The 23,608-nt window shown below is 33.6% G+C and overlaps 1 protein-coding gene across 1 annotated transcript in view; it reads right to left on the bottom strand.

Annotated features, from left to right (window-relative positions):
- The window catches only part of LOC145662945 (uncharacterized), an 86,852-nt gene that overhangs the window by 17,645 nt on the left and 45,599 nt on the right, over nucleotides 1-23,608 (bottom strand). The window contains exons 6-7 of the mRNA XM_081728980.1: nucleotides 11,444-11,596; nucleotides 9,532-9,623 (exon numbers count right to left, since the gene is read on the bottom strand). Of these exons, the coding sequence (XP_081585106.1) occupies nucleotides 9,532-9,623; nucleotides 11,444-11,596 (245 nt within the window). The remainder of the gene's footprint in view (nucleotides 1-9,531; nucleotides 9,624-11,443; nucleotides 11,597-23,608) is intronic.

The raw sequence follows: 23,608 nt of genomic DNA, 5'->3' as shown, positions 1-23,608 counted from the left end.
TTGATGTCGACCCTTACGTAAAGAAAACGTCAAAAGTTGTTACGGTAAGTAGCAATTTATCATAATATATGTAGCTTGTAGTCTATGACTTACCTCAGTAATTGACATAAATAATTTACTCTTTAACAAGAAATTAAATATTGTTAGTTTATTATATCTGAATATATTTTTTTAAAAAGAACACAATTTGGAAATAGTGCAGTGATAAACAAATTAATCATATACATTCCTTTTTCTTTACAGCTCTATAGAAAATATGCAAATCAGGATTCCAGTCCAGCGGTCCATCAATTTTAAGTACGTATTCCAAGGTATTCCAGACAGGTAAGTATTTTCTTAAACAGTTTTAGCAGAAAATAATTATTAGATTAAGTTATTTTAATCATAGAATTTTCGATGTAATAGTAACTTTAAAGTAGATTTAGGTTACGTTATTTTCCTTTTCCAGACGTTAGGGTTTTGTATTTATTTATATTATAATACTGTTCCATATATAACACTAGTACTTAGTTGATACAAATTATTGTGATGGACTGTATTTTAAAAAGTAGTTTAGTTAGTAAGTAGAGTTCGAAGTTTTCTTTGGAAGTTAGGTTAGGTTTCAGCAAAAAGGAAGATATGCTTGATAACTTCTATAAATCAGTACTGACTATAGTAACATACTTATTTTTTATTTGTATATTGATTCTTTTAAAACATGTTAAATAATGTATTTTAATTTTCTTTACAGATTCCGAACGAATTGCAGCTGATTCCTCTCCATCCAACATGTTCCAAATATGTTACTAATATAGTGCTCGTTTTCATCACGATACATTATATCAACATTGTGACACCACACTTAAATATTATTTATAATCGCCACGTACTCTTCATAATTCATAGCTGCAATCGCAAGCTAACATATTCTTCATAATATATATATTTATTAAAATTACAAGCTTGATATGGAATAGGAGGGATGTCAACAGCATTGTATGATATTTCTTAAAATGAAGGTATGTTACAATAATATGCAGTTATGGAATTCATCAAGCTATCAATATACAAAATTATTGGTAAGTTGTTCATGCGTATTCTCTGATTCAATCACTCATTACTTACTAACCATGCTGCATCCAGAAAAGATCTGTGAGATTATCGAAATTCTGAGGTCATTTTAACTAGAATTTAGAAGGCAGTAATATGTCTTAGATCTTCACGACATTCATAATTAGTGGCATTATGTTATGGGAAGAATGGACCTTCCCATATAATGTTATCACTGCTGCATCATTATTTTCTATTCACGACTTTAACACACAAATATTCAAAAATTTTGGCTATTTAAAGTTTAAGATTTACCTGTTTGCTTTCCACACTTATTATGCACTTTTTTAAAATTATCAGGTCTAAACTTAGCTTCACTAAAGGTTTTGTAAATAATTATCTTATATTTTTGGTTTTGAAGATTAAATATATCTTGTTTCTGTTTATTTTGTACGTTAAAAATTCATCAAACTCTTCTTGCTAAACAGTAATCTGGAAACTTTCTTATTCAGTCAATTAACATCCGAATATCGAAATTTAAAATTAAATGTAATAAAATAAACTTCTCTTCTTCTTTTCTGTAGTATCAATTTGTGCTCATTAAATAAATCGCTGATCGCAGAGAAAATTAAACTATTTAAAATAATTACAAAATTAATGCCTGAACGAAAATGAAACGAAAACAGATTAATTATTTCTGGAACGAAAATAAACAAACACTGAAACGCTGTACAAGCGGGGTGTTACACGTATAACCCTGACCTTGTCCCGTGTGATTTTTTTCTGTTCTCCAGGATCAAAGATCGCATGCGTAGGAAGAGATTTTGCAGCCCTGAAGAAGCTGTAGTGGCTTACGAGAATGAACTTTCAACACTTGAATAAAAAGACCGGCAACACTGCTTCCAAAAGTGGTTTTCGAGGATGCAAAAGTGTGTACAGTTAAGTTACTACAGTTACTTTGAGAAGATGTATTAAACTGATTTTAAGTATGTAAGTTATTTCACATCTCAAAACTTTCGTAGTGACCCTCGCATTTGTATTCAAAGAAGGGATTGTCAAAAAAAGATCATATCTACTGAAAAATATGAACAGGTAAAGTCAACATGATCCTTGTAAGTACTCTTGTTTAATTATTCCTTTTAATGTTTTAAAAGCGAATTTGACAGTAAAAGATAGTTATTGAGCGTATGGAACACATCATAACATTAATCAGAATAATGTTCCTTTCTTGTGTATTTCTAGCCAATATTTCCGACACCTTCCACAGACGCTCTTGGTCGGGGTTAAGGCTTAAGCTATTTTCTATGCTCGTCGTCAGATAGTTTTTATTGTAACAAAAATGGAGTAAAATGATACACACATTTCTTAATATATTATAATAGTTAGTGTACTAAACCCCAAATCAAACCTTATTCTATATTATCCAATTCGCAGTCCTGTATTACGTATCTTTTCCAACACTCTGTAAGTTACAGCTTTGTATGTATAACGTTGCCATATTCAATACTGTTGTCAATTAAGGTACAAATTTAATCTTCAATCTGTACTCTCTGTATATCCTAAAAAAATATACAATAATAAAGTATTAACAGTTTTAATTTTTGTTTCTATTAATGCAATTTGTAATCATCGTATCCTGGTTCTTTTCAAGGTTTCCTTTTTTGGGTTTTGAATATATATATATATATATATATATATATATATATATATATATATATATATATATATATATATATATATATATATATATATAAACACTTCTACCGATTCTTTTTTTTAACTTAGATGTTTTGATAAACTGGAAACAGCTTTCTTATGATCACGTGATTCTCTAATGTATTCCTTTAATCTAGTCCCAATATTTCTTTTTGTCATTCCAACATAGGAAGCGTCACAAGCACAAAAAGCATGATATATGCCATTTAGGCTGTTTCTGTCTACGAAATAATTTGTATAATGACTCTCTTTCTATGCTTCTCGGAGGCTTAAGATTACCTTTAAAGCTGTGATTTTTTTTTTTAAGTTTGTACGATATAGTTGGATACAATGGGAATTATACCCAAGGGGATCTTGTTTACGACGTAACAATAATATAAAACAAGGTTTGATTTAAGGTTTAGTGCAGTAACTATTTTAATATATTGTGAAATCTGCATATAATTTGACTCTACTGTTGTTACAACAAAAACTATGTGAAGACCAACATAGAGGATAGTCTTAAGCCTTAGTCCCGGCAAAGAGTACCCGTGGGAAGTATTGTAAATATTAGCTAGAACTATATAAGAAAAGAACATTACTCAAGTTAGCTATAATTATTAGAAGATAAAATTTATCATTCTTGTGTCGAACGTTCATGTTTATGTAACAGACAGCCAGATACAAGTGTGTCCGCATTTAAGTATTTCAGAATATGGTAACCATAAATTTGGTATATAATGACGTGGTACCTAGAGTGGCTAGAGTGGTATTAAATAGTAGGGATTCGATCATCGAAAGAATGGATAACAAATTATTTGTATCTTTGAGGTATGATGGGATTACCAATATTAGAAACAGTGCGACTTCCAGTGTTGCTCTATATGTAGACGAAAAATTTAGGTAGATGAAAGATTTAGTAGTTTTCACTGCTTTTGGAGCAAAATGCAAGGACAAATTGGCCCATGAGAGGATCATGTTGACACCAAGATTGGATTTTAGTGGGGAATCCGCAACAATTCTTTCCTTCTTTGCCCGGTAAAGGTTAATGAACACTGTGTTTGCTGGATTTAATATCATCAAATGCTTCGTGTACATCGTGACAATTGTACATAGTATCGATCTACCTTACATGTCAAAAGATTCAGAGAAGTACTAGACAGATTTAGAAAGAATAGCCTATTACTGCAACCTAATAAATGTGAATTTACGCGAAAAGCGGTGACCTATCTGGGACACATTCTTTCGGTAGATGGAATTAGACCAGATCTCAAATTGTTTGAAAAAGAAATTATTCCCGTCCAAAAACATTTAAAGAAACTAAATCGTTCCTCTCTTTGTTCTTACTGTAGAAAATTCGTGAAAGATTTTAGTAAAATTAGCAATCTTCTGAACGCATTACTTAAGAAACACGCAGTGTTTAAATGGGTAGATAAAGAGGATGCAGCGTTTGAGACGCTAAAGTAAAAAATAACACCTTACTCCACGTTGACATACCTAGATTTTTCGAACGGCTTCCTAATTAGCTGTGATGCCAGTAGAGACGGGTCAAAAGACTTGTCCAGCTACTGGTGGGAGCTGAAACGCGCTTCAGAAGACGTAAGTAAGTTAGGATCGCTAATCCAAGGGTTAAGGCGTACGACATTTGAAAGAACAGATTGCAGGTTGATGCGTTTATTACTTTCAATTCTATTAGTAATACAGTCCCAACTTTTACAGTTACTAGAACTCGTTGAAAACTGGAGAAGGCTGTGTGAGCAATCTTAAGACGACCCGGCAATAGAGAAACAAAGTGAAATAGTTTGAGAGTAAAATGTCAAGTTGAATTCCTGTGTGACGATTCCCCAGCAATGTAACACAGGAGAGAATTCCGCTACTGATTGGAAGATGACTCACTGACTATCTGGAAAAAGGAGGTTTTTATACACATCATTATGCTGCGTAATCACTCTCTCAGCCTGACCAGGTTGACAGTCACGTTGGTACGTAATCAATTCATAATTTGTCCATGATTGTACGTTGTCTTGTTCGTGAAGAACACATTCTACTCACGTTCGACACTTGATTTATTGCATTTGTTTTCTAATTGAACGCCAATGCTAATTACAGATAATATCTGGCAAATTATAGATCTGAAATTTGTATTTGTTTCTCGGTGTATAATTTCTGCCATTTTGTTGTGTTTTTCCTTATATTCAGTTTGCATTGGCAGTTTATTATAGGTTTGTGGTATTACATTTAACATCATTTAAAGCATATACTCACTTATATTTTCATATGAGTAACGCTACAATCTTCGGCGCATCAATTTGCAATAATTATATCTACTGTGTATTATATTTAGAGTCCCGTTAAATAATTTGGAATTAGTCTATTGTAAACAAGCATACTAAAAGAGGTTCATGAAATACAGATTATAAAGTTAGAACAGTATTTCTTGTTTGTCAATTTCTGTAACTTCCAATTTTTTGTTCGGACAATGTAAATACTCCATGGAAACAAAAAAGCAAACAAAAACTACAAGAAAATAAATAAATTTAACAATAACTAATTGTATTGCAATTATTGCGGTATAAAAATTTTCAGTCAGACAATAGAACAGTAAATTTCCATTAAATTTACCGTCTTCGGTTCCATATATAATATATAATCTCCCCGACACAAGCATATGTGTTTCACTATGTTACAATCATTTACTTTCCAATTACCATATTGACCTTATTTGTATAGTATGCCGTCCAGTTGTATAAATGTTCAGTGTTGTCCTTTGTGTTAGAGAAGAAACACCTCATCTAGTTCTTTTCCATGTGGTAAGGTGCCAAGAACCGACAACACGTTGCCACGTTGGATAGCAATAGATATGCGTTGAATTAGGAAAGAAGTTGAACGAACATCTCCAGTAACGATAGAAATGCGTCTGCCTACTTCTCTAATAAAATCAAGGCTTGCAGAATCCCCAAGCACCACTAGTCTCGATGGCGATTGGAGCAAAAATAAATTTATCAAGGAGGTTGTTATATTTTCTTTTCTTTTCTATCTCTCTACGACTAGCAACAGCTCCGGCATTCATAACAGCTAAAGGGAAACTTGAATGGGCAAATGTATCTGAACACGTAAAGTCCCATACTAGTGATTTGCCTCTCAACCAAGGAACTAATGTCATGCCATCAGGTGGTTTACCATCTGAACGACAACATCCTGCAGGTTCACGTATGGAAGGAATTCCAGCTGTGGTAAGGGCTCGTAAAATGATATCATTCACAGAGGAGTGTCTAGCGTGTCTGCACATGCTCTTCATGCATGAAATGCCATGCAGGCCACGTTGGTTAACTTGATCCCCGCAAGCTGGACAGCGATGTGACTCACAAATATCTGAACCTAATCTTAAGGCGACAGCGATTCGAAATGCTTCATTAGTCATATGAAGACCTAATGGTGGGGAGGGTATTGCATTCAACCATGCCCCAGAATGTAGGGATGAGGCAGCACGAATCCTGGCTTTATCTTCTGGAGCAATAACTGACTGTAAGAGAAGTTCATGAAAATGCGCTGCAATTGGTGTATACCAAGATGCCTGAGAACCTCTTTTGTTTATTTCTGGAAGATCTGTATCTGTTATTTTTTTCCATTTGGTAGAGCCTTCTTGAACTGTGCCATCTGGGTCTAGGTGGTAACCTTGCGGAAGAAGAGTCTCGACTAAACGAAGAGATCCGTGGTAGGACGCTATAAAGGAACGAATCGCCATATCCACGGATCGTTTGCATTTATTCAGTTTGCATTTATTTGTAATATGTTGGATTGTTTTTGGTTATATCTGGTATCATCTGCATTTCATCTTGTGTTGTGTTGTTTTGCACTTGTTTGTTTGGATGGTTGAGACTTGAGCGTCCTTTGTGGATCTAAAGCTTAACAGCTCATGGAATCCGAACCACACGAGCTCCAACCGGATATTGAACTCAGGTCTCCTCCGAAAACGCATACGTTAACCATATAGCCGCAAGGAAGCTTTATTTTGTATTATCTGGTCTTCTGTTCCTTGCCTGAGGACTTTTTGGTCTCTGAATATAGATCTTCAACTTTCTTCCATTGGAATATCGTGTCTGTCTAATTATTATTAGTTTTTCATTTACTTTTTTAAAATTTTCTTTGCCCACATTTTCTTTACTATCTTCTATTCCAGCTTTCTACTTGTATTTCAATATTTCCACCTTTTTCCGTTGTTTCAATGCAGACAAATCTCTAGTGATATTTTGTTGACGTGCTTCCACTTTCTAAGTATACTCTATCTTGATAGCTCACGCAGGCTTTGACTTGATATCGCTCTTCCATTATATCATTCAATATGGCTCACAGTAGTAGATAATTGGCTTTGGAATTGTTTTTCTTTCTTTCTTACATGTTACTACTTTCTGGAATGCGATAACAATCGCTTCAGTCTTTGTTTAACTCTTTTATTGTACTTTCGTTTACAACGAGCATGTATATTTCATTTTAATTTTTATAAATATATCTCAGTTCTTCTTGTCCTAACTGTTTACTACATATACTGTATAAACCTACCAGCTGATTTCGAAACATTCTCAAATATTCATGAGTGGAAGACATTATCAAAGCTGAAAAAGAAAATGAGTATAATTTCACAGTATGAAGAAACGTGATGTCCAATGCATTTCAGATGTCAGCGTGGCAATCTCATTAGAAAATAAAAATTTTCTTTTGGATAAAAATCATTAAACGTATTGGAAGCCACATATTATAATTCTTAAAATTTTGAATGAATGGAGTAAAATGTCTTACTAAGCTATATGAAGAATGTACTGAGTATATAAATTAATCGATTATCTTCCTGCTATAGAAAGAATGAAGTGGACACATTTACTGATAAAACCAAAAGTATAATTATATAACCAAATATATAATTATAAATTAAATGAAAGCATTTTTTTTTTTTTTATTTTCCTTAACGAATTCAACTCAAGTTTGAATCAAATATAGAATAAAAATTCCATACGACTTTCAAAATGAATAATGCAAGCTTTGATCTTTTTTTTGTGTGTGTGTGTGTGTGTGTGTGTTACCTTATATGTAGCTTAAACTGATTGATGACTTTACAACTCTTTAATTTTCTTCTCATTCACGAGAATCAAAATAACATTCAAAAATAATTATGATTTGTATATTCGAATCAGGAGAGAGACAAATTTTTAATGCGACAGCTACGTATTTTGTGAGCATCTACTGTGACAGTTTGAAAATAGAAATAATACACAGTCTCTGAGCAATGCACAATGTTTTAATTAAAATATAGATATGTAACAGTTTCGCCCACTAACTGTATCTCTGGTTTCATCATGCTTTGTCTGATGTGTTACACATCTATATTTTAATTAAAACATTGTCTTTGTTCAGATACTGCATTATCTCTATTTTGAATTACTAAGGAAAGCTAGCATAAACCAGACAGCTATTACTTTGGCAGGAGAACTCTGTCGTCACGTGTCAGAGGTACTCCTGTCTAAAGGGTAAAATTTGATGACACTTGCATCGAGATTTGAGCGGTACTGCAGATATGTTTAATTAGAATTCCTAGAACTCAAACCAAATCAAGACAATTTGATATAGATATTGCACAGTATAAACAAGTATTGAAGGTGACGCAATATATTAATTTTGTTTGAAAGATGTACACATAAGAGTAAACGCAATGACAGTAATTTGAAAAGAAAATTAGTTTTCCAACTCTTGCCGTTCCTTATACCTTGTTGATACGGTAACGTTAAGAAACCAAAATTACCATACTTCTAAGTGTTTACGATGATTTCGTATGCCTCATTGTTACTCACTGGAATAATAATGAGCATTAATACATGCTCACACTAACATGTAAGTGACTATTAAGCACAGAAGGCCGCATATTGGTCATTTACCAAAATATGATATTCTTGTCTTCTAAACGTTAGCATATCAAGAAGGAATAAAGAGCTGCAAAATTTACAAAACTGCTTCCTCTTTTAAATTTCTGACACTGCACTGAATCCCTATTGTCTACATCTTTCAAACAAAACTAATATGTTGTTTCACCTTCCATAGTTTTGTTTATCCTATGCAGTATCTATATATATATACTTTTTTTTTTAATTTTAAGAAATACAACTAAAGCTATCATCTGCAGTACGTGTCAGATCTCCATTCAATTGTTGTTAACTTCTATTTTCTAGACAGGAGTATCTCTGACACGGTGGGAAAATCCTCGTGCCAAAATAAAAGGGTCACAGTAGATGCTCAGAAAAATCCGGGACATTAGAAAACTTTGAGTAGTAATGTATAGAATGATAAATATTACTTTTTCTATTTTCTTCAAGTTCCCAATTGTGGATAAGTTTAGTAACGAATATACACATAGTATTAGACCCGCATAAATTGGACCCGCACAAACCTTTAAGTTACAAGCTGTTTCCAACAAACGTAAACTTATGCACTGGTAATATAGGTCACTTGAAGAGCTGTGTTATAAATGAACTCAAAAGATATTCACTTTACTCTTCTGTGTCCTGTTACTGACACATATTAAATAGTAAACATCGAATTTTCACTGAACGTTTTTTGCATTATCAGGGTAGAAGAAAAGGTTCTTAGAGAGAATATAATAGATAAGTACTAATTAAATACCTAATGACTACATACACTAACATATCTACACTAATAAGCACGAACATCTTGAGGTTTCCAGTGAGTACCTTTTCAGTTCATTTAAAAGTTTACGAAATCCTTGTATACCGTAAATGGCTTTTTTATAGGTATACTAACCTTGAAGCCGAATAATTACATTTGGTTGTGTACTGTGAAACAGGTTCTTTATATTTATCCTCTGGTTTAGCTTTATCAGAAGAGCAAATAATCTAAAAGTAAATTGAAAATGGTGTCAAGATACATTTTCTCAACGGAAGTTCTTAAAACATAAATAATGGGTATACTACACTGAAAACATAAATAATGGGTATACTACACTAACAGCAATTTACTTTGTATTGTGTTTTTCTCTTTTCATTTTAATAATAAATATTTTAGTTTTTCTCTAGATAATAATGGTTACTTATTATTTTTAATGAACTTTCTTTCGCATGGATTTATTTATTGTTATTTTCAACTGATTTATTTTTTAATACACTTACTAGTATTTCTAAAGAAGATAATTACATTAACCTCCTCAGTGGATTTGTACAGTATACTGTATATCGAACTTTAGGTGTAGTTTAGGGACACTTATTGATTTATTTGAGATAAAATTATCATTATTCGTCTTAACACTTATTTGGACCCTTAAGGTATTTTATAACTTTTAAAAATATATACATCTACATATATTTTTCAAAATACACACTATAATGTACATTTTCCTTCAATGAGTGTTAAAAAAAAAAAAAAAAAAAAAAAAAAAAAAAAAAACGTAGATTTGCCATGGAGGACGTTAAAACAAACATTACAAATATTACACATTGACTATCCAAGGACGTTGGAAATCAATTATTCCAGTTGACGGTGCACGGTAGAGTTGCTTACTAGACGGTAACCGGGATCACAGACGGGCAGTGAGTGTGCATATAATGGAGGAAAGCCGGAGATCTATCGGACTTTGACAAAGTCCAGACAGCTTGAAACGAACATCTCGGATATAGCATAACTTTCTGGTGTTCGACTGCCTTGTGAATGTCTTCCAAAAGCGGAAATACGAATCGCACACGAAATGGAGCGGTCCCGCCTCATTGCCGGGTATCGCCGCCTTACCAAGTTGGTAAAACAGAAGACGCAGGAAAATGACATTAACAGCAGACTTTGTTGTACGTATGCATGTCTCAGCACACTGTTAACATTACTGAACACACTGAATAACATTACTTATTTCCGTGACTATACTGTAAAATTCCATCGTTTTAGGGTAGAACTAAAATGGTATACGGAAATTTTTGGACTTTTTCAATCACCTTTTATTATAAAATTCTTTTTATGTACAGTAATAAATAATTACAGTTGAAATATTAAGTTCCTCTTGGATATTTAGGGTTTGTTGGTTAGTTTGTTAAGAATCAAGAGACCCAGCGTTCTCAGATGACAGGACCCACGGCTCTTGTGGCCAAGGAGTGTATATAGGTACCTCTGAAAGACCAGGCATCCTACCATAGGAGCTTTTAGAGACCAGCCACACTAGAGAGTGAAGGTGATGCGGTGTTTTGGCTCCTTTTATCCAGAAATGTTGTTGATTTCATTGATCTTCGTTATTTGAGAATCGTTGACGCTGGTTAACGATGTCTTCTTCATGGTTGTCGTCTCAAGTTGTTTATAGCCAGCACGTGTAGAACCTTGCAATATAAATATTATCTCCGGGAAGAATTTTCATCAAGGATTTAATACTCGTAAAATTAATGGTAGGACCTATCTATTTTCCTTGTGACACCCACTTTAGCACTTTCAGTGAAATTAAATACCCTTCCACTACATTTCGGTTAAGAATATAACATTAAAATATTTTAGCATAATACAATAAATACGAACGAATTAATTGAATTCAAGTTGACTTATTTTTATACGAATAAATGTCAAATCGAATATAAAGAAGTACTTCAATTAAAACTCCACTATCTCAAGCAACGGAAATGGTTACTGTATAAGTAGGATATGATTACTAATTCGAGTACCAATATGAAAGAAAAAGAGATCTTACCTGTGGAACGGTTCCTAAACTTTTGAGCATTGCTAATTTGGATTTAAGGATAGATTCGGCACGCATAGCACACTCAATGCTATCATAATAAATATTCAGATTTTTAAGACATGAATAACACACTTCAGTCGGCAATTCATCACAAGGGAAAACCTAGGAAAAAAAGTTTATTTCTTTTCAATTCGTCACTAAATATCTTATTACACAAACTGATATTATCAATATTTATTAAAAAAAAAAAAAAAAAGACCAATACTTTATTTTCTTATTTTCTTCTGATATACAGACAAGACTGATGCAAATAATAAATTTATTTCTATCGTAAGTGTTGGACAATGAAACTGTTTATTTATTTAAGACAATAAATATGCACTTTTTTAAAAAAATAAAGAGAGAAAGTAACTGTACACAAGTTATTGATTTACGATTCTTAGTTTCTGACATCAGTAGTGGTTGGTAGCGGACAAAATGGGGTATCTGTTTCTTTTGTACATGTGAAGTGGCTGGGAAGTGCGTTAGTATTTTTTAATGGATTTCTAGACGTTAAACTATTTTGTTCCCAGTTACCTGGAAAGTGAAACGCTGTCATACTTTTTACAATAAACAAAAAGTTTCACATTAACCAGACAATTTCCATCAAACTTATCAAAACTATATTTGATGAACACTTTGCTGACAAGAAAAGAAAGAAAAGTTCATCGCCACAGTGTTTGCCAAAATAATATCTATTGTGAAAATAACACATAACGAGTTGTATTTCATGCCTAAGGTTGACTAAGACAAACTGTGAACTTAGGAATGTATTGAAAATCATAGGCTGTAGTCTTAAGAGGCTAGTTAAAAGGCACACATGCACCAATGTCGTTCGTTGTACGTATGCTGTCGCGCGAACCATATGGCCATCACAGCGACTGATATTTTCACCTAACCAGTCTCAGGTCAACTGTATCTTAAGCATGGAAATCTGTCAAGTGTTAACACTTACCATTCGATAGATATCTCATTCCACATAGTACAGAGCTATCTGTTCCAGTACCTCCAAAATTGTTCATAATTGACATCAATGACATAGAAGGTGTGAGCAGTAGCAGCAATGCGAATGATGTAAGTGTTAACAGAATCACACTTAATACGAGTATCTCAGGGCGAATTAGTAAATCTAATTACACGAAGAGTTATCAAAATCACAATCGGAGATCCTTGCTTGAAAATTGCAAGGTTGGAATTTCTTGAAAAAAAAAAAAAAAAAAAAAAAAGTCAAAAGAACATTTCCACCGTCGACAAATGACTTCAGAGAGTTACGTATCTGAAATTTTTGAGAATGTATTCTATTGCACTGATGTTGGAAAACTTAACGCAAACATTGGGTGTGCGACATCAAGTAGATCAGTGGCGTGAATTCATTAAGTCTTCAAAATTAAGTATGAAATTCTACTTCAGAATGGTAACTCTTGTTCTCCAATTCTAATTTGTTATTCGGTAAACATGGAAGAAATATACCAAAATATTAAACTTTTGTTACAATAGATACTGCACGAGTAATATTCAGGGTACATTAGTGGTGATTTAAGATAACAGGTTTGTTGGCTGGTTTCGCAGCTAGGTTATAGAAAATATTGTTGCTTCTTATGCGAATGGTACGCGTTTAGTAGGGTTAAGGAAAAGCATTACGTACAAAGAAACTGGTCTTCCCGTGCGTCACTCAGTCCTAGAGGAAAACATAATAAAAGAATTGCTTGTTGATCCCTTAAAAGTGATCATACCTCTTACGTATAAAGTTAAGACTTAATATAGGTTGTTACAAGAGCAATGAAAAAAGGACGAGAGTTTCGGTATTCGAGGAAAACCTTTTAATAAAACACCAGATGTGAAGTTAAAGGACAGGATCTTCACTGGTCTCCTGATACGGTAGTTAATACAATTTTGATGGCTTATTCAATGAATGTGATAAGCAAGCATATTTTCATTCAAAAGCGTCCAAAAACAACTTTCTAGAAAACAATAAAAAAAGTTTTTATTATGTATTGAAGAATTGTTGTCAAACTATTTGAAGATCTGTTCTCAAGCTATTACAACACAAGACTAACAAGTTACTAAAAATACATTTCCTCCACAGTCATTTGTAGTTTTTAAGCGAACTTAAAAGCTGGATTAAATGAGCATAATGCGAAATCTTACTAACTAATCCCAATCTTGGAACAGAGATGTAAAGGAAATCTTGCTTCTGTTTCTTTAATGCTCACAAACTATCGCTGGAACATGAAGCGAGACAAGTTGCCGGATACACACAAACGGAAATCTCGACAATATTGTTTCTCTTATAAAATTTAGTACTTAAAAAGATATATTAATTATTATAACAAGTAATGACTTCAAATTTGTTTTCTTTTACCTGAAACGTATAACAGTAGGTTTCATTAGTCACTTGGAACATTTCTTAGTATTGTAATGTGATAGTTGTAGTTAAAACTTTTTTTTTTAATATGATCCAAATTATGATACTCTTAAGTAAGTTTTTAATATATCGCATCTTCTCGAGAAGTGACACAAGTCAAAAAACCTAAAGGTCCAAATTCGTATCCCTCGCGAGAAAAATAAAGGTACTTTATAATCACAATATTTTTTTTTCTTTTATGTCTACAAGTGTTGTAAATATAACTTTAAAATCATCCCAAAATCAGAGTGTATTAGAACAAAAATGACAAATTTCGTGTTACGTCACTTTTCTTGCGAAGGATACGAACTTGGACATTTAGGTTTTTTGACTTTTGTCACTTTTCTCGAGAAGGAGCGAATGTATGCCTTATATACTATTCCACCCTTATAGTTATAGAAATGTAAACTGTCGAAATTTTAATTTGGTTCTCTCTCAAAAGTTAATCGTGACAAAGAAACAGACTTCATCACAGTAATCAGTAACACCGATATTATATTTACTCATGTTTCTCAGAAAAAAAAAGAAAAAATTTAAATTCGTAACGATTAAAAAAAATTAAAAATTTAAATTCGCAATGATTAAAAAAAATTCCAAAAAGAAACGCATATAAATACTTAATACAGGAACTGTTATTACTCTTACTTTCGGAAGACGTTTCACATACTAAGCTTTGTATTTTTTGATAAACTTTAACAATTTCATACGCACATATAAAATTCAATAAATACTAGCAAAAACTGTGGTTTACTGGCTAGTCGGATAATGAGAAAATACATATAGGCAGCGTTCCCAGATTTCTGGATTAAAAAATACGAATACTTTCGATTTCACTGAAAATTGATTAAGTAATTTAATTACAAAAAAACTACATACTACAGTATATCTATACGAAATAAGACAAATATTGATTAAAACTCCACTGTCATCTGAAAGTTACAAACAGTTAGACTGATCTGTTCATGTTATTCAAACACACATGACACTGAAATGCTTTTTCTTTTTCTGTAAATTCAAATGATATTTGGTTCATTACATGATATGTTTTCAAGTAACTCTATCCATCACGACTCTAGAACTCACAAAGGAATAATTAACACTTCTGACTACAGTATATACATTTATTTATTAAAACTAAAATATTTAAGTACCCCATGTTTTCAAACGTGTTAAGCAATGAACCTTAACTGAAGCTAAGGGGCTTCAAATCTATATCTGTGATTGGGTTTTCAAGGCTAGGCTTCTTGCCCGGGGATCGAAATAATACTTCCAGTTTCACTTAAACTTTTTCTCATCGCTCACAATTCTCTGCACCGTTCGTAAACTCATCCCACAGGCCGCTGCGGTTTTCTCACAGAGACAACAGTTTCTTTTGTGATTTTTCACGCATCTTTAAAATAAAAGAGTACAAAACTCCTACTTGGAGAGCGTATAATCGGCGCAGTGGTAAGGAAATAGCAACTAATTAATCTGTTTCCTGAGTTTATAAAACAAGTCTAGCAATTCTACATATAGAAACTTTCAATTGATTGTGGCTTATGGATGTGTAAATGTGTATGGCTTACATGTATGTTTGTTCTATATGTTTTTAATATTATCTGACATACATAGATATTTTTATGATTCTAAATATTCACATAAACTCTAGAAATACTTGCCTTTCATTGTTAAAAATTTTGCTTTTGCTGAAATTTCTGTTATAGGACAAACTTAGAGTTAAATGGAATTGGTATTTTGAACTTTATTTTACGGCAGGATTGTTACGATAGTTTAAGTAAATTTATAATAGAACCAAGACATGTTTAATTTGTTTATGTCTTGCACGATACTGCATGAAATGATAATATTAATTAATGAGAGACCACTTGGAGCTTTCTCAAACTCTCCATGCGTTATATGGTCAATACTCTGTTCCTAAGACTGTATCATATTTGTTAGCTACTGACTCCACATTACCAACACAATTACCTCTGTATCAACAGCTTTCTGCTCCTTTACAAATGCAACCCGCATAGCTCCAGCAACAGCAAATTTTGGCTCTTACTCTTGTAGCTAAATATCAGCAACAATCACAGTCTTTAACTCTTGCCTATGCGCAACCAGCAGTACTTAATCAGACCCAAAGCTATCAGTACAATCCTATCCTCCAATTAATCCCTCAACAACATAACAACCACAGCAAAACCACCAAAACTCAACCCCATAGACATTCTACCAGCAGAAAAATCTAACCCAAAATGGTTTTCTTCCCTTACTAATAAAACGAATGAACTACCTTTAATGGTTGCTCAATCGCGCTTACCAATCAAAATAGGAATAGAAACCAAGAAAATAGAAAAAGAAATAAAAAGTTTTAGAACGGGGGAAAATTTAGGATAAAACAGGGAGCACAGAAAAATCGCCAGACGAATCCACCCAGGGCCCAGTGATGAAATTTCTCACAATTCCAATAAGCATAGAACAAACAACAATTCAGAGCATATTGTACATCAAATTACTAATATGAACGAACTACCGACAGCATCGTTGGAACGCCGTGAAAACGTCAATTTGACTACCGAGCACAATAAATTACTTTTAACGATAAGTGGTGAATTAGGAAGACAACTTGTTCTATTGGACACTGGTTGAACTGCCTTAGCATGGCCTTTAAATGATCTAACTCTGGTGTTAAATTGATACCATACAGAACATCAACTAAAATCATTAACTTAAAGTATATAGCGTTAATATTCAAAATAGGCCAAACACATTCTCGCACTATTTCCGTATAATGGAAAAATCATGTATTCCAATACCTTTTGGTTCGGATCTATTAGAACAATTATTTGCGACGTTTGATTTTTTTTTTAAAAAAAAGAAAAAAAATTGTCTTTGTATAAACATCCTCGAAAGCCACAATTACCAGAAGGAACCAGAAAAACATGTTAAATAATTTGCGTGCTCAAACAGAATCAACGAGTTTTTTTTGTTTTTTTTTCATGTGCATTACATTACGTTACATTTTTCTGGCATGCGTACATATCTTTATACTAGTAGTGGCAAAGAAGATTGATGATTCAGCATCATTTTTTGTATCATTTCTTCAAGGTTTCCTTGACAGTACAAACTCCAAGCCATTGACCAGAGAATACCTAAGAACAACTTGATAATTCTATTTTCAATCCAAACAGCTATCCTATAAACTTAAAAAAGAATACACCAGTGGCGGTGATTGAGGAATGTCAGGACTATTCCTTTACTACTACGGAAACACGTTCGATAGAATAAAAAACAACATTTTACAACAAAAGAGAAGACTGACCAACGTTTGAAATATAGAGATTTTTTTAAATCCATCTGTTTGACAATCAGGATTTAAATCAGTCTACGAACAGGCCATATATGACCTATTGTACACATAGAGATGTTTTTACGTATTCTCCTGACGATATTGGACATTTTCGGGGCTACGTTCACGAAATTAGAATTTCTAAATCTTCTGTACTTCACGACTAATCCCTCGTTCCACTTCATGTTCGTGATTAAGCAAACATGCAGATACAGCAACTTATTAACGTCAAAATTATACGACCTAGAGAAACAATAGCTTTGGTTCGCCGTTGATTATCGTAAATAAATTCAATCGAATTTAGAATTGTTTTAAATCTACAAAAGTGTAACACATACACGAAATATCTTTCAGTGCCATTCCAATCAACTTAAGATGTGCTAAACACTCTCAAAGGCAAAAATTTCATAAGCACCATCACTCTTTCCTCGAGCTATCATCAGATATTACTCCATCCAAAAAGTTGTATTCTTTGTTTCACCCTAGGAAGAATATAAAACGGAAGTACGTCAAACCAGTGTAGCCAGTAGCAAAAAGTGCATTTTTCTGTCAGAAAGGATGAAAGACTATTGTCCCTTTATACATGTGCATATAGTCTCATACAACAAGGTTACAAGAGCCTATGGGTGCCTCTATTCGTAGAACAAGTGGGAAGTGAACGATACAAGTCACTTTATGTAGTTATTTATAACAATATCTTTACTTAAATAACTTAATGGTGTTTGTAATCCAATTTTATGTATGGCCAAATGACAAAGCAGAATGAAAAGATTTTCGGTTTATATTAGACCCCAATAACAATTGAGATGTTATCATATCACATTAATTATAATAATGTATCAAAGAGGAGTGGAGGGAGTCTCATCAGCTGCTCAACTTAGAAAGCTGAAATTTGACATTTTTAAACAATAAGCAGACAGTCTAACAATTTTAGCGTTTTTGATAATTCCCTTCAGATTCTAGATCCTTTTAACATTCAATTTTTTACACATTCCTGGATAGAAAGGAATCCAATTCTATCTTTAAATCCAATTCCATCGCTCAGTATCATATATTTATTGCATCAATTTTAAAAAAAAAAAAAGTTTTGCTAATTTATTTGTTTCCTTTTAAAATACGAAATAAACACATGCTCATGTCTGGTTTTGTAAAGCACATTATTTCATTGTTTCGGAGTTTCGATCAAGACAATCAACAAGATGGACATGCTTAATCCTTCTCTAGGCGCCGCAGTTCCTTCCGAGAAATAATTAAGCGTGTAAGTTTTTTTTATTATCTTTTTTAAGCAAATTGATACGTATAAATGAAGGTTGAGAGGGAGGAGACCATTAAACCAGTTATCACTAATAGCTGAGTTACAGAATATATTGCTTTATGAATACACCCCTTTTATTTTGAACATCCCCCTAAGTACAAATATTGATTCCCTTTCAAGCAGGGGCGTCATTTCAGACTTTGCTTGAGGGGGGCAAGAGCACCACTGACATAAGACTTTCACGTTTTGTACTAGTATATTAGTAGACAATCGATTTAAAGTATATGTATTCCTCAAATACTTGGGGGGGGGGGGCAATTGCCCCCTCCTGCCCTCCCTAAATGACGCCCCTGCTTTCAAGTGGGAGGTCGCGCTTTTAGTATATTACGAGTTGGTAGTGGGTTGATATGTAAAAATAATCGGAAACGATTGATATTAGTGTCGAATTCATAGTTTGGGAGTCACTGAGATGAATAGTAACTTTTCCGAAGCTGTTCAAGTTTAAACTTAGCCCCATCCACATGGTGGGGATGAAAATTAAAATGTCCAAGCTCATTAAGATTAGTGTAGAACTCATAGTTTTTGGGGTCGCTAGATGAATAGTGACAATCTCCAATCTGTCCAAATAGTGTTACTCACGAGACGAAAAATAAGGTTTTCTCGCCTCGTCTCGATTATGGAAGACTTACTTCTCGTCTCAATTATCGAAGGATTAGTTCTCATCTCATCTCAAAATTTATTCGGACTGTTTTGTAAATTTATTTATGCCCGGATTTTTATTAATTTCATCCACAATTTATGAGATTCCCTCCTCATCACGAGAGGTTTACGAAAGGTATAGTACAACAAAAAATTAAACTATGTTAATTTTTGTAGCAGTAGTGTGGCCAGGGAGGATCCGGGCCTATATACCCCTAATTTTTTTTTAATTCCTGCATTATTATTTTTGTCAAAGTTATAGATAGCCAATTTTAAAACTGTTAAAGTTAATAGCCTATGCTATTCTTATTTTCAGTACATTGTATTTTTTATGTATTTTATTGTTATTTATGATGTAAAACATGTTTAAATGCGCTTGCCCTTTCTCTATTGAAAGTATTTAAGCAAAACTAAATTTGCTTGAACAAGTCATTGAAGAGGTGGGGGAATATAAATTTGTAAAAAATGAAGCCTAAAACAACTTTTACGGGGGAAGGTTCCGGACCACCCACTGTCCTGTGTGGTATTCCATACTACTGGTGCGAAAAGAAATAACAGTTTTGCGGTTTTCGAAAGAACCGACAGAGATTTTTCAAAAACCGGGAAGATTATAAAACCGTTCCGATTTTTAGAGACAATTGTTTCGAATTTAAAAACTTGCGCTTGTAGCTGGAGCCGATTTTAATAGAAAACCGAACCGTTTTTAGTAGAAAAACGAACCGGTTTAAAACCAAAAACGGTTTTGGTGAATTCGGTTAGTGACAGAAATTAAAATGTTTTTGAAGATTGTGGTAAAAACAAATTAAACTTCAGAGTTGACTTGCGCGGCAGTTTATAATTGTTCGTGTGTCCAGCGTAGCTGGTAAGTTCATCTAGAGCATATTAATATAAGTGCTTGCAACCCTAACTGTAACCGACAACAGCAGCAGAAGCATTACACAAGTAAGATTGTCAGATTTACTTTCACTCAAATATTAGTGTATCGAAAAAAATTTTAAAAATGGAGCTACTTTTGCAGCAGAAACACGAAGAAAGTAAGACTGACTGTTAGAATAACAATAGAGGTATGCGAACTTATTCTTTATCAGTTAAACTTCTTACGATAAGGTAAGTTTGGCAACACGAGCTCAGTTGTTGCCACGTCGGCGGAAGCGGGATGACAGTTTTGATTCATTGTGTTCTGTGATAGTTCAGTAAATTTTGTTGTGCGCGTTTCTTGTTTTGTTTTATTTTGTTATTTTCTTGTTATAGTTATTCCGTGTGTTATTATTAGTGCTGTTAGTAGTTAATTTTGTGTTTAACTGCTGTAGTGGTATTTTTGAAGACAGTCGCTGAAAATTCCCACATTGTTATAAGAAGCAAAGAAAGAAGGGAAACCTCTTTCTACTGGTGAAAAATCATGTTCTTAAGGTTCCTGTGAACTCCCCCTTGTCCGAGCACTTCGCCTTTTCGCCACCAGATGCTCACTTTTTCATTTAGCAATCACTGCTGGTACCTCTACTGGGAAGAACTGAAAGATCGTACCGCTCAGTTTGAATGTGTCCAGGATATCCACACTTGAAGTGGGCGGGGAGAGGAATCCAACAGTTTTTTTTTCGTGCACCTGCAGTCAGTCAGAGTCTATTTATACAAGCCGTGTTGTTCAGCCGCAGGGCAAAACCTCAACCATCGATGAGTAACATAAATCTTTTCTTTTTGCAGGTAGGAATAGAGTTTTGTACGAAAAACGGGAATTAGGTTGCAGAGAACGTCATTCACATCGCGTTGACAAATTATCTTTCGTACGTTTATCACATGAAACTCTTTTCTTTTTTTGATTATTACCAGAATATGAGATAAAAAGAACCTAAATGGTTCTTTGTATACAGAAAACAGACAAACAATACTAATATTTTCTTACATATCAGTATTATATGATTTTTTTTCTGAAGTGTATGATGCATGAAAAATGGACAAAATGAATTTTGACTTTTCTATTTGTCCCTATCCTTCTGAGTAGAGAGAATGATGTGGCGCAACTAAAGGGCCTGCAGGACCCGCAACATTGAGGGGCCAGAACAGAAAGAGGCCCATTTCAGTTTCGAAGTTAAACTTTATAATGTTAAGATGTTGAAAATTATGTGATGTTCCAACTATATCTCATTTTTACCTATGAAGACGGTAACACCTGAGCGATTATTTAGTAAATTAAATGCCAACAAAACTTTTACTGACCAGCGAAAACATTATGACCACTCGCTACTTTTTGAACGAAATCATCGGGCTGAGATAAGAGCTACAAGGCATAACACAACCGCGCGCCAGCGGTTAGCGTAAGCGCCTTTGGCGTGGGAGGCCCGGGTTCGATTCCCGGCGGGAGCTCATGTGGTTCGGATTCCACGTTAATCAGTAGGTCCACGTCTCATATAGCCTCGCTGCTGAACGGGACGTTAAACTCAAAATCAAATCAACTCAACTCAGCAACCGCGCGCCAAACACGACAAGAATCTCACTCGATTAGTCAGTGTGATGCTTGTGCCTTGAATGGGGAAGGACGACGATATATCAGGGTGACTAAGTGGCTGGGAGCTTCATTTCGGAAACAACGCGACCTGTCGAGTTTTCGCGATCTGCCGTGCTTATGTATTTCAAAGATGGGAAAAGAACAGTGAAACCAGCATCGAACCAAACAACAAAAAGTGGGACGACCACACCTCATTAAAAATGTCGGATGTCGTAGGCTCTCGAATTTGGTATAGCAGAATAGACGAAAACTATAGCACAATATTATAATAATAATAATAATAATAATAATAATAATAATAATAATAATAATAATAATAATAATAATAATAATAATAATAATAATGTGCATTTTTTTGCATATGAGCAAGTTGTGACTCACTAGATAGAACATAAAAAGTCAAAACTGTTCTCTGTAAATTTTACGTGACTCATGAATGTGGAAAGAGGGGGTCCGTTTAACATTTTTGCGGGGAGGCCCATTCGTCCTTACTTACACTACTGAGAGAATGTAAGGTAAAATAATAACACCAATATATATATATATATATATATATATATATATATATATATATATATATATAGATAGATAGATAGATAGATAGATAATCCTGGCGCAACAGTCCCTTGTGATCTGAGCCTGCAGCGGGCTTATGTTAGTAGTAAGCACAACCACACCCAACGTCGCCGGCTGTCTAGATTGAAGTCCGCTATCTTTTAGTTTCCCAACTTTTCTCTCGATATTTGGTCAACACAGAAATGTTTGAGTGCCACACCGGGAATTAATCCCTGGACGATGCACACCGTATCACTTTCGCTAATCATTTGGTAAAATTCAGGTTAGGGTGGTACTGAATTAATTTTGGAATATGCCATTTCTCATAAGGTAAAGTTCAAAAGTATTGTGACATAATTAAAAAGCTCATTATCAACCACGTATTCTTGCCTCTAATATCTCTAAAAGTTTTCGAGTTATGTGTCAAAAATGGTTGAAACACTTGAAGTTAGTATAGTAACTTGAAGAAGATAGTGGACTTATACATACATGATTAGAATTGCTCCAATTTTTATTTTTATTCTTCTTTCTCGTAAAGAAATACAAAATCATAATTTCAACCATTTTGGTACATTTTTCATAATTTGAAGCGCGAACAGCCGGTTTCTTTCCTTACGTTTTGAACTTGGGATTTATATTCTCCTTGTCACTTATCGTGAAAGTCATATAATAACATAGGTCACAAAGCTAGAATATCTTATGCGACAGAGGTACTGACAATTTTTGTCATTTCATCTCTCAAGATCTGTTAAATTTGACATTTATTGAATGATATCGGTTTTATAATACGAATAAATTTTTCGCAATAAGGTGCGTATCGTGGTCGTAAGAAATGGCAAAAGCTACCACTGACCTTTATAGTTTGACTCATGCTTTTTCGATCATGGTATTCCTCTTAAATTTTGCAAAGGACAGTATCATTTTAATTATCTTAACCTAATTTCCTAAAGCATCTCATTCGTACGCTAAAAGAAAGATTTCTATTTTTTATGTATAAGAATTCAGGAGATGCAAATTTATTCAAAATTCCTTTACAATTAAAGCCGCCTAAACAGATATTCCTTCGAGATTTCTGTATTTTGAAAACAATTCACGATTTCAGTTCTTTGTATTTACTTGTTTCCATGTTTATTTATATCAATACTGTATGATCAGTTCCCAGAATTATTTTAGTTCCCCGGTAAATCCATTTATAACAAGCTCCAAATACTGCTACAATTTTAATGTGGTTTCAGGAGAATCTGCATATCTCATCCTTTTGTTACTCTCTATATATTCATCTACTACGTAAACAAACATCAGTGAAAGAAAGAGGCTGAGAGCTAACATGTGCTCCGTGAGGAACGTTATCATACCTTGCACTGATATATCTAGAGAGTCTAGTGTTT

Source organism: Thermobia domestica, chromosome 10 (genome assembly GCF_964235325.1).
Source record: "Thermobia domestica chromosome 10, izTheDome1.hap1.1, whole genome shotgun sequence".
Lineage (NCBI taxonomy): Eukaryota > Metazoa > Arthropoda > Insecta > Zygentoma > Lepismatidae > Thermobia > Thermobia domestica.
This window is presented reverse-complemented; position numbering and strand designations above follow the sequence as displayed.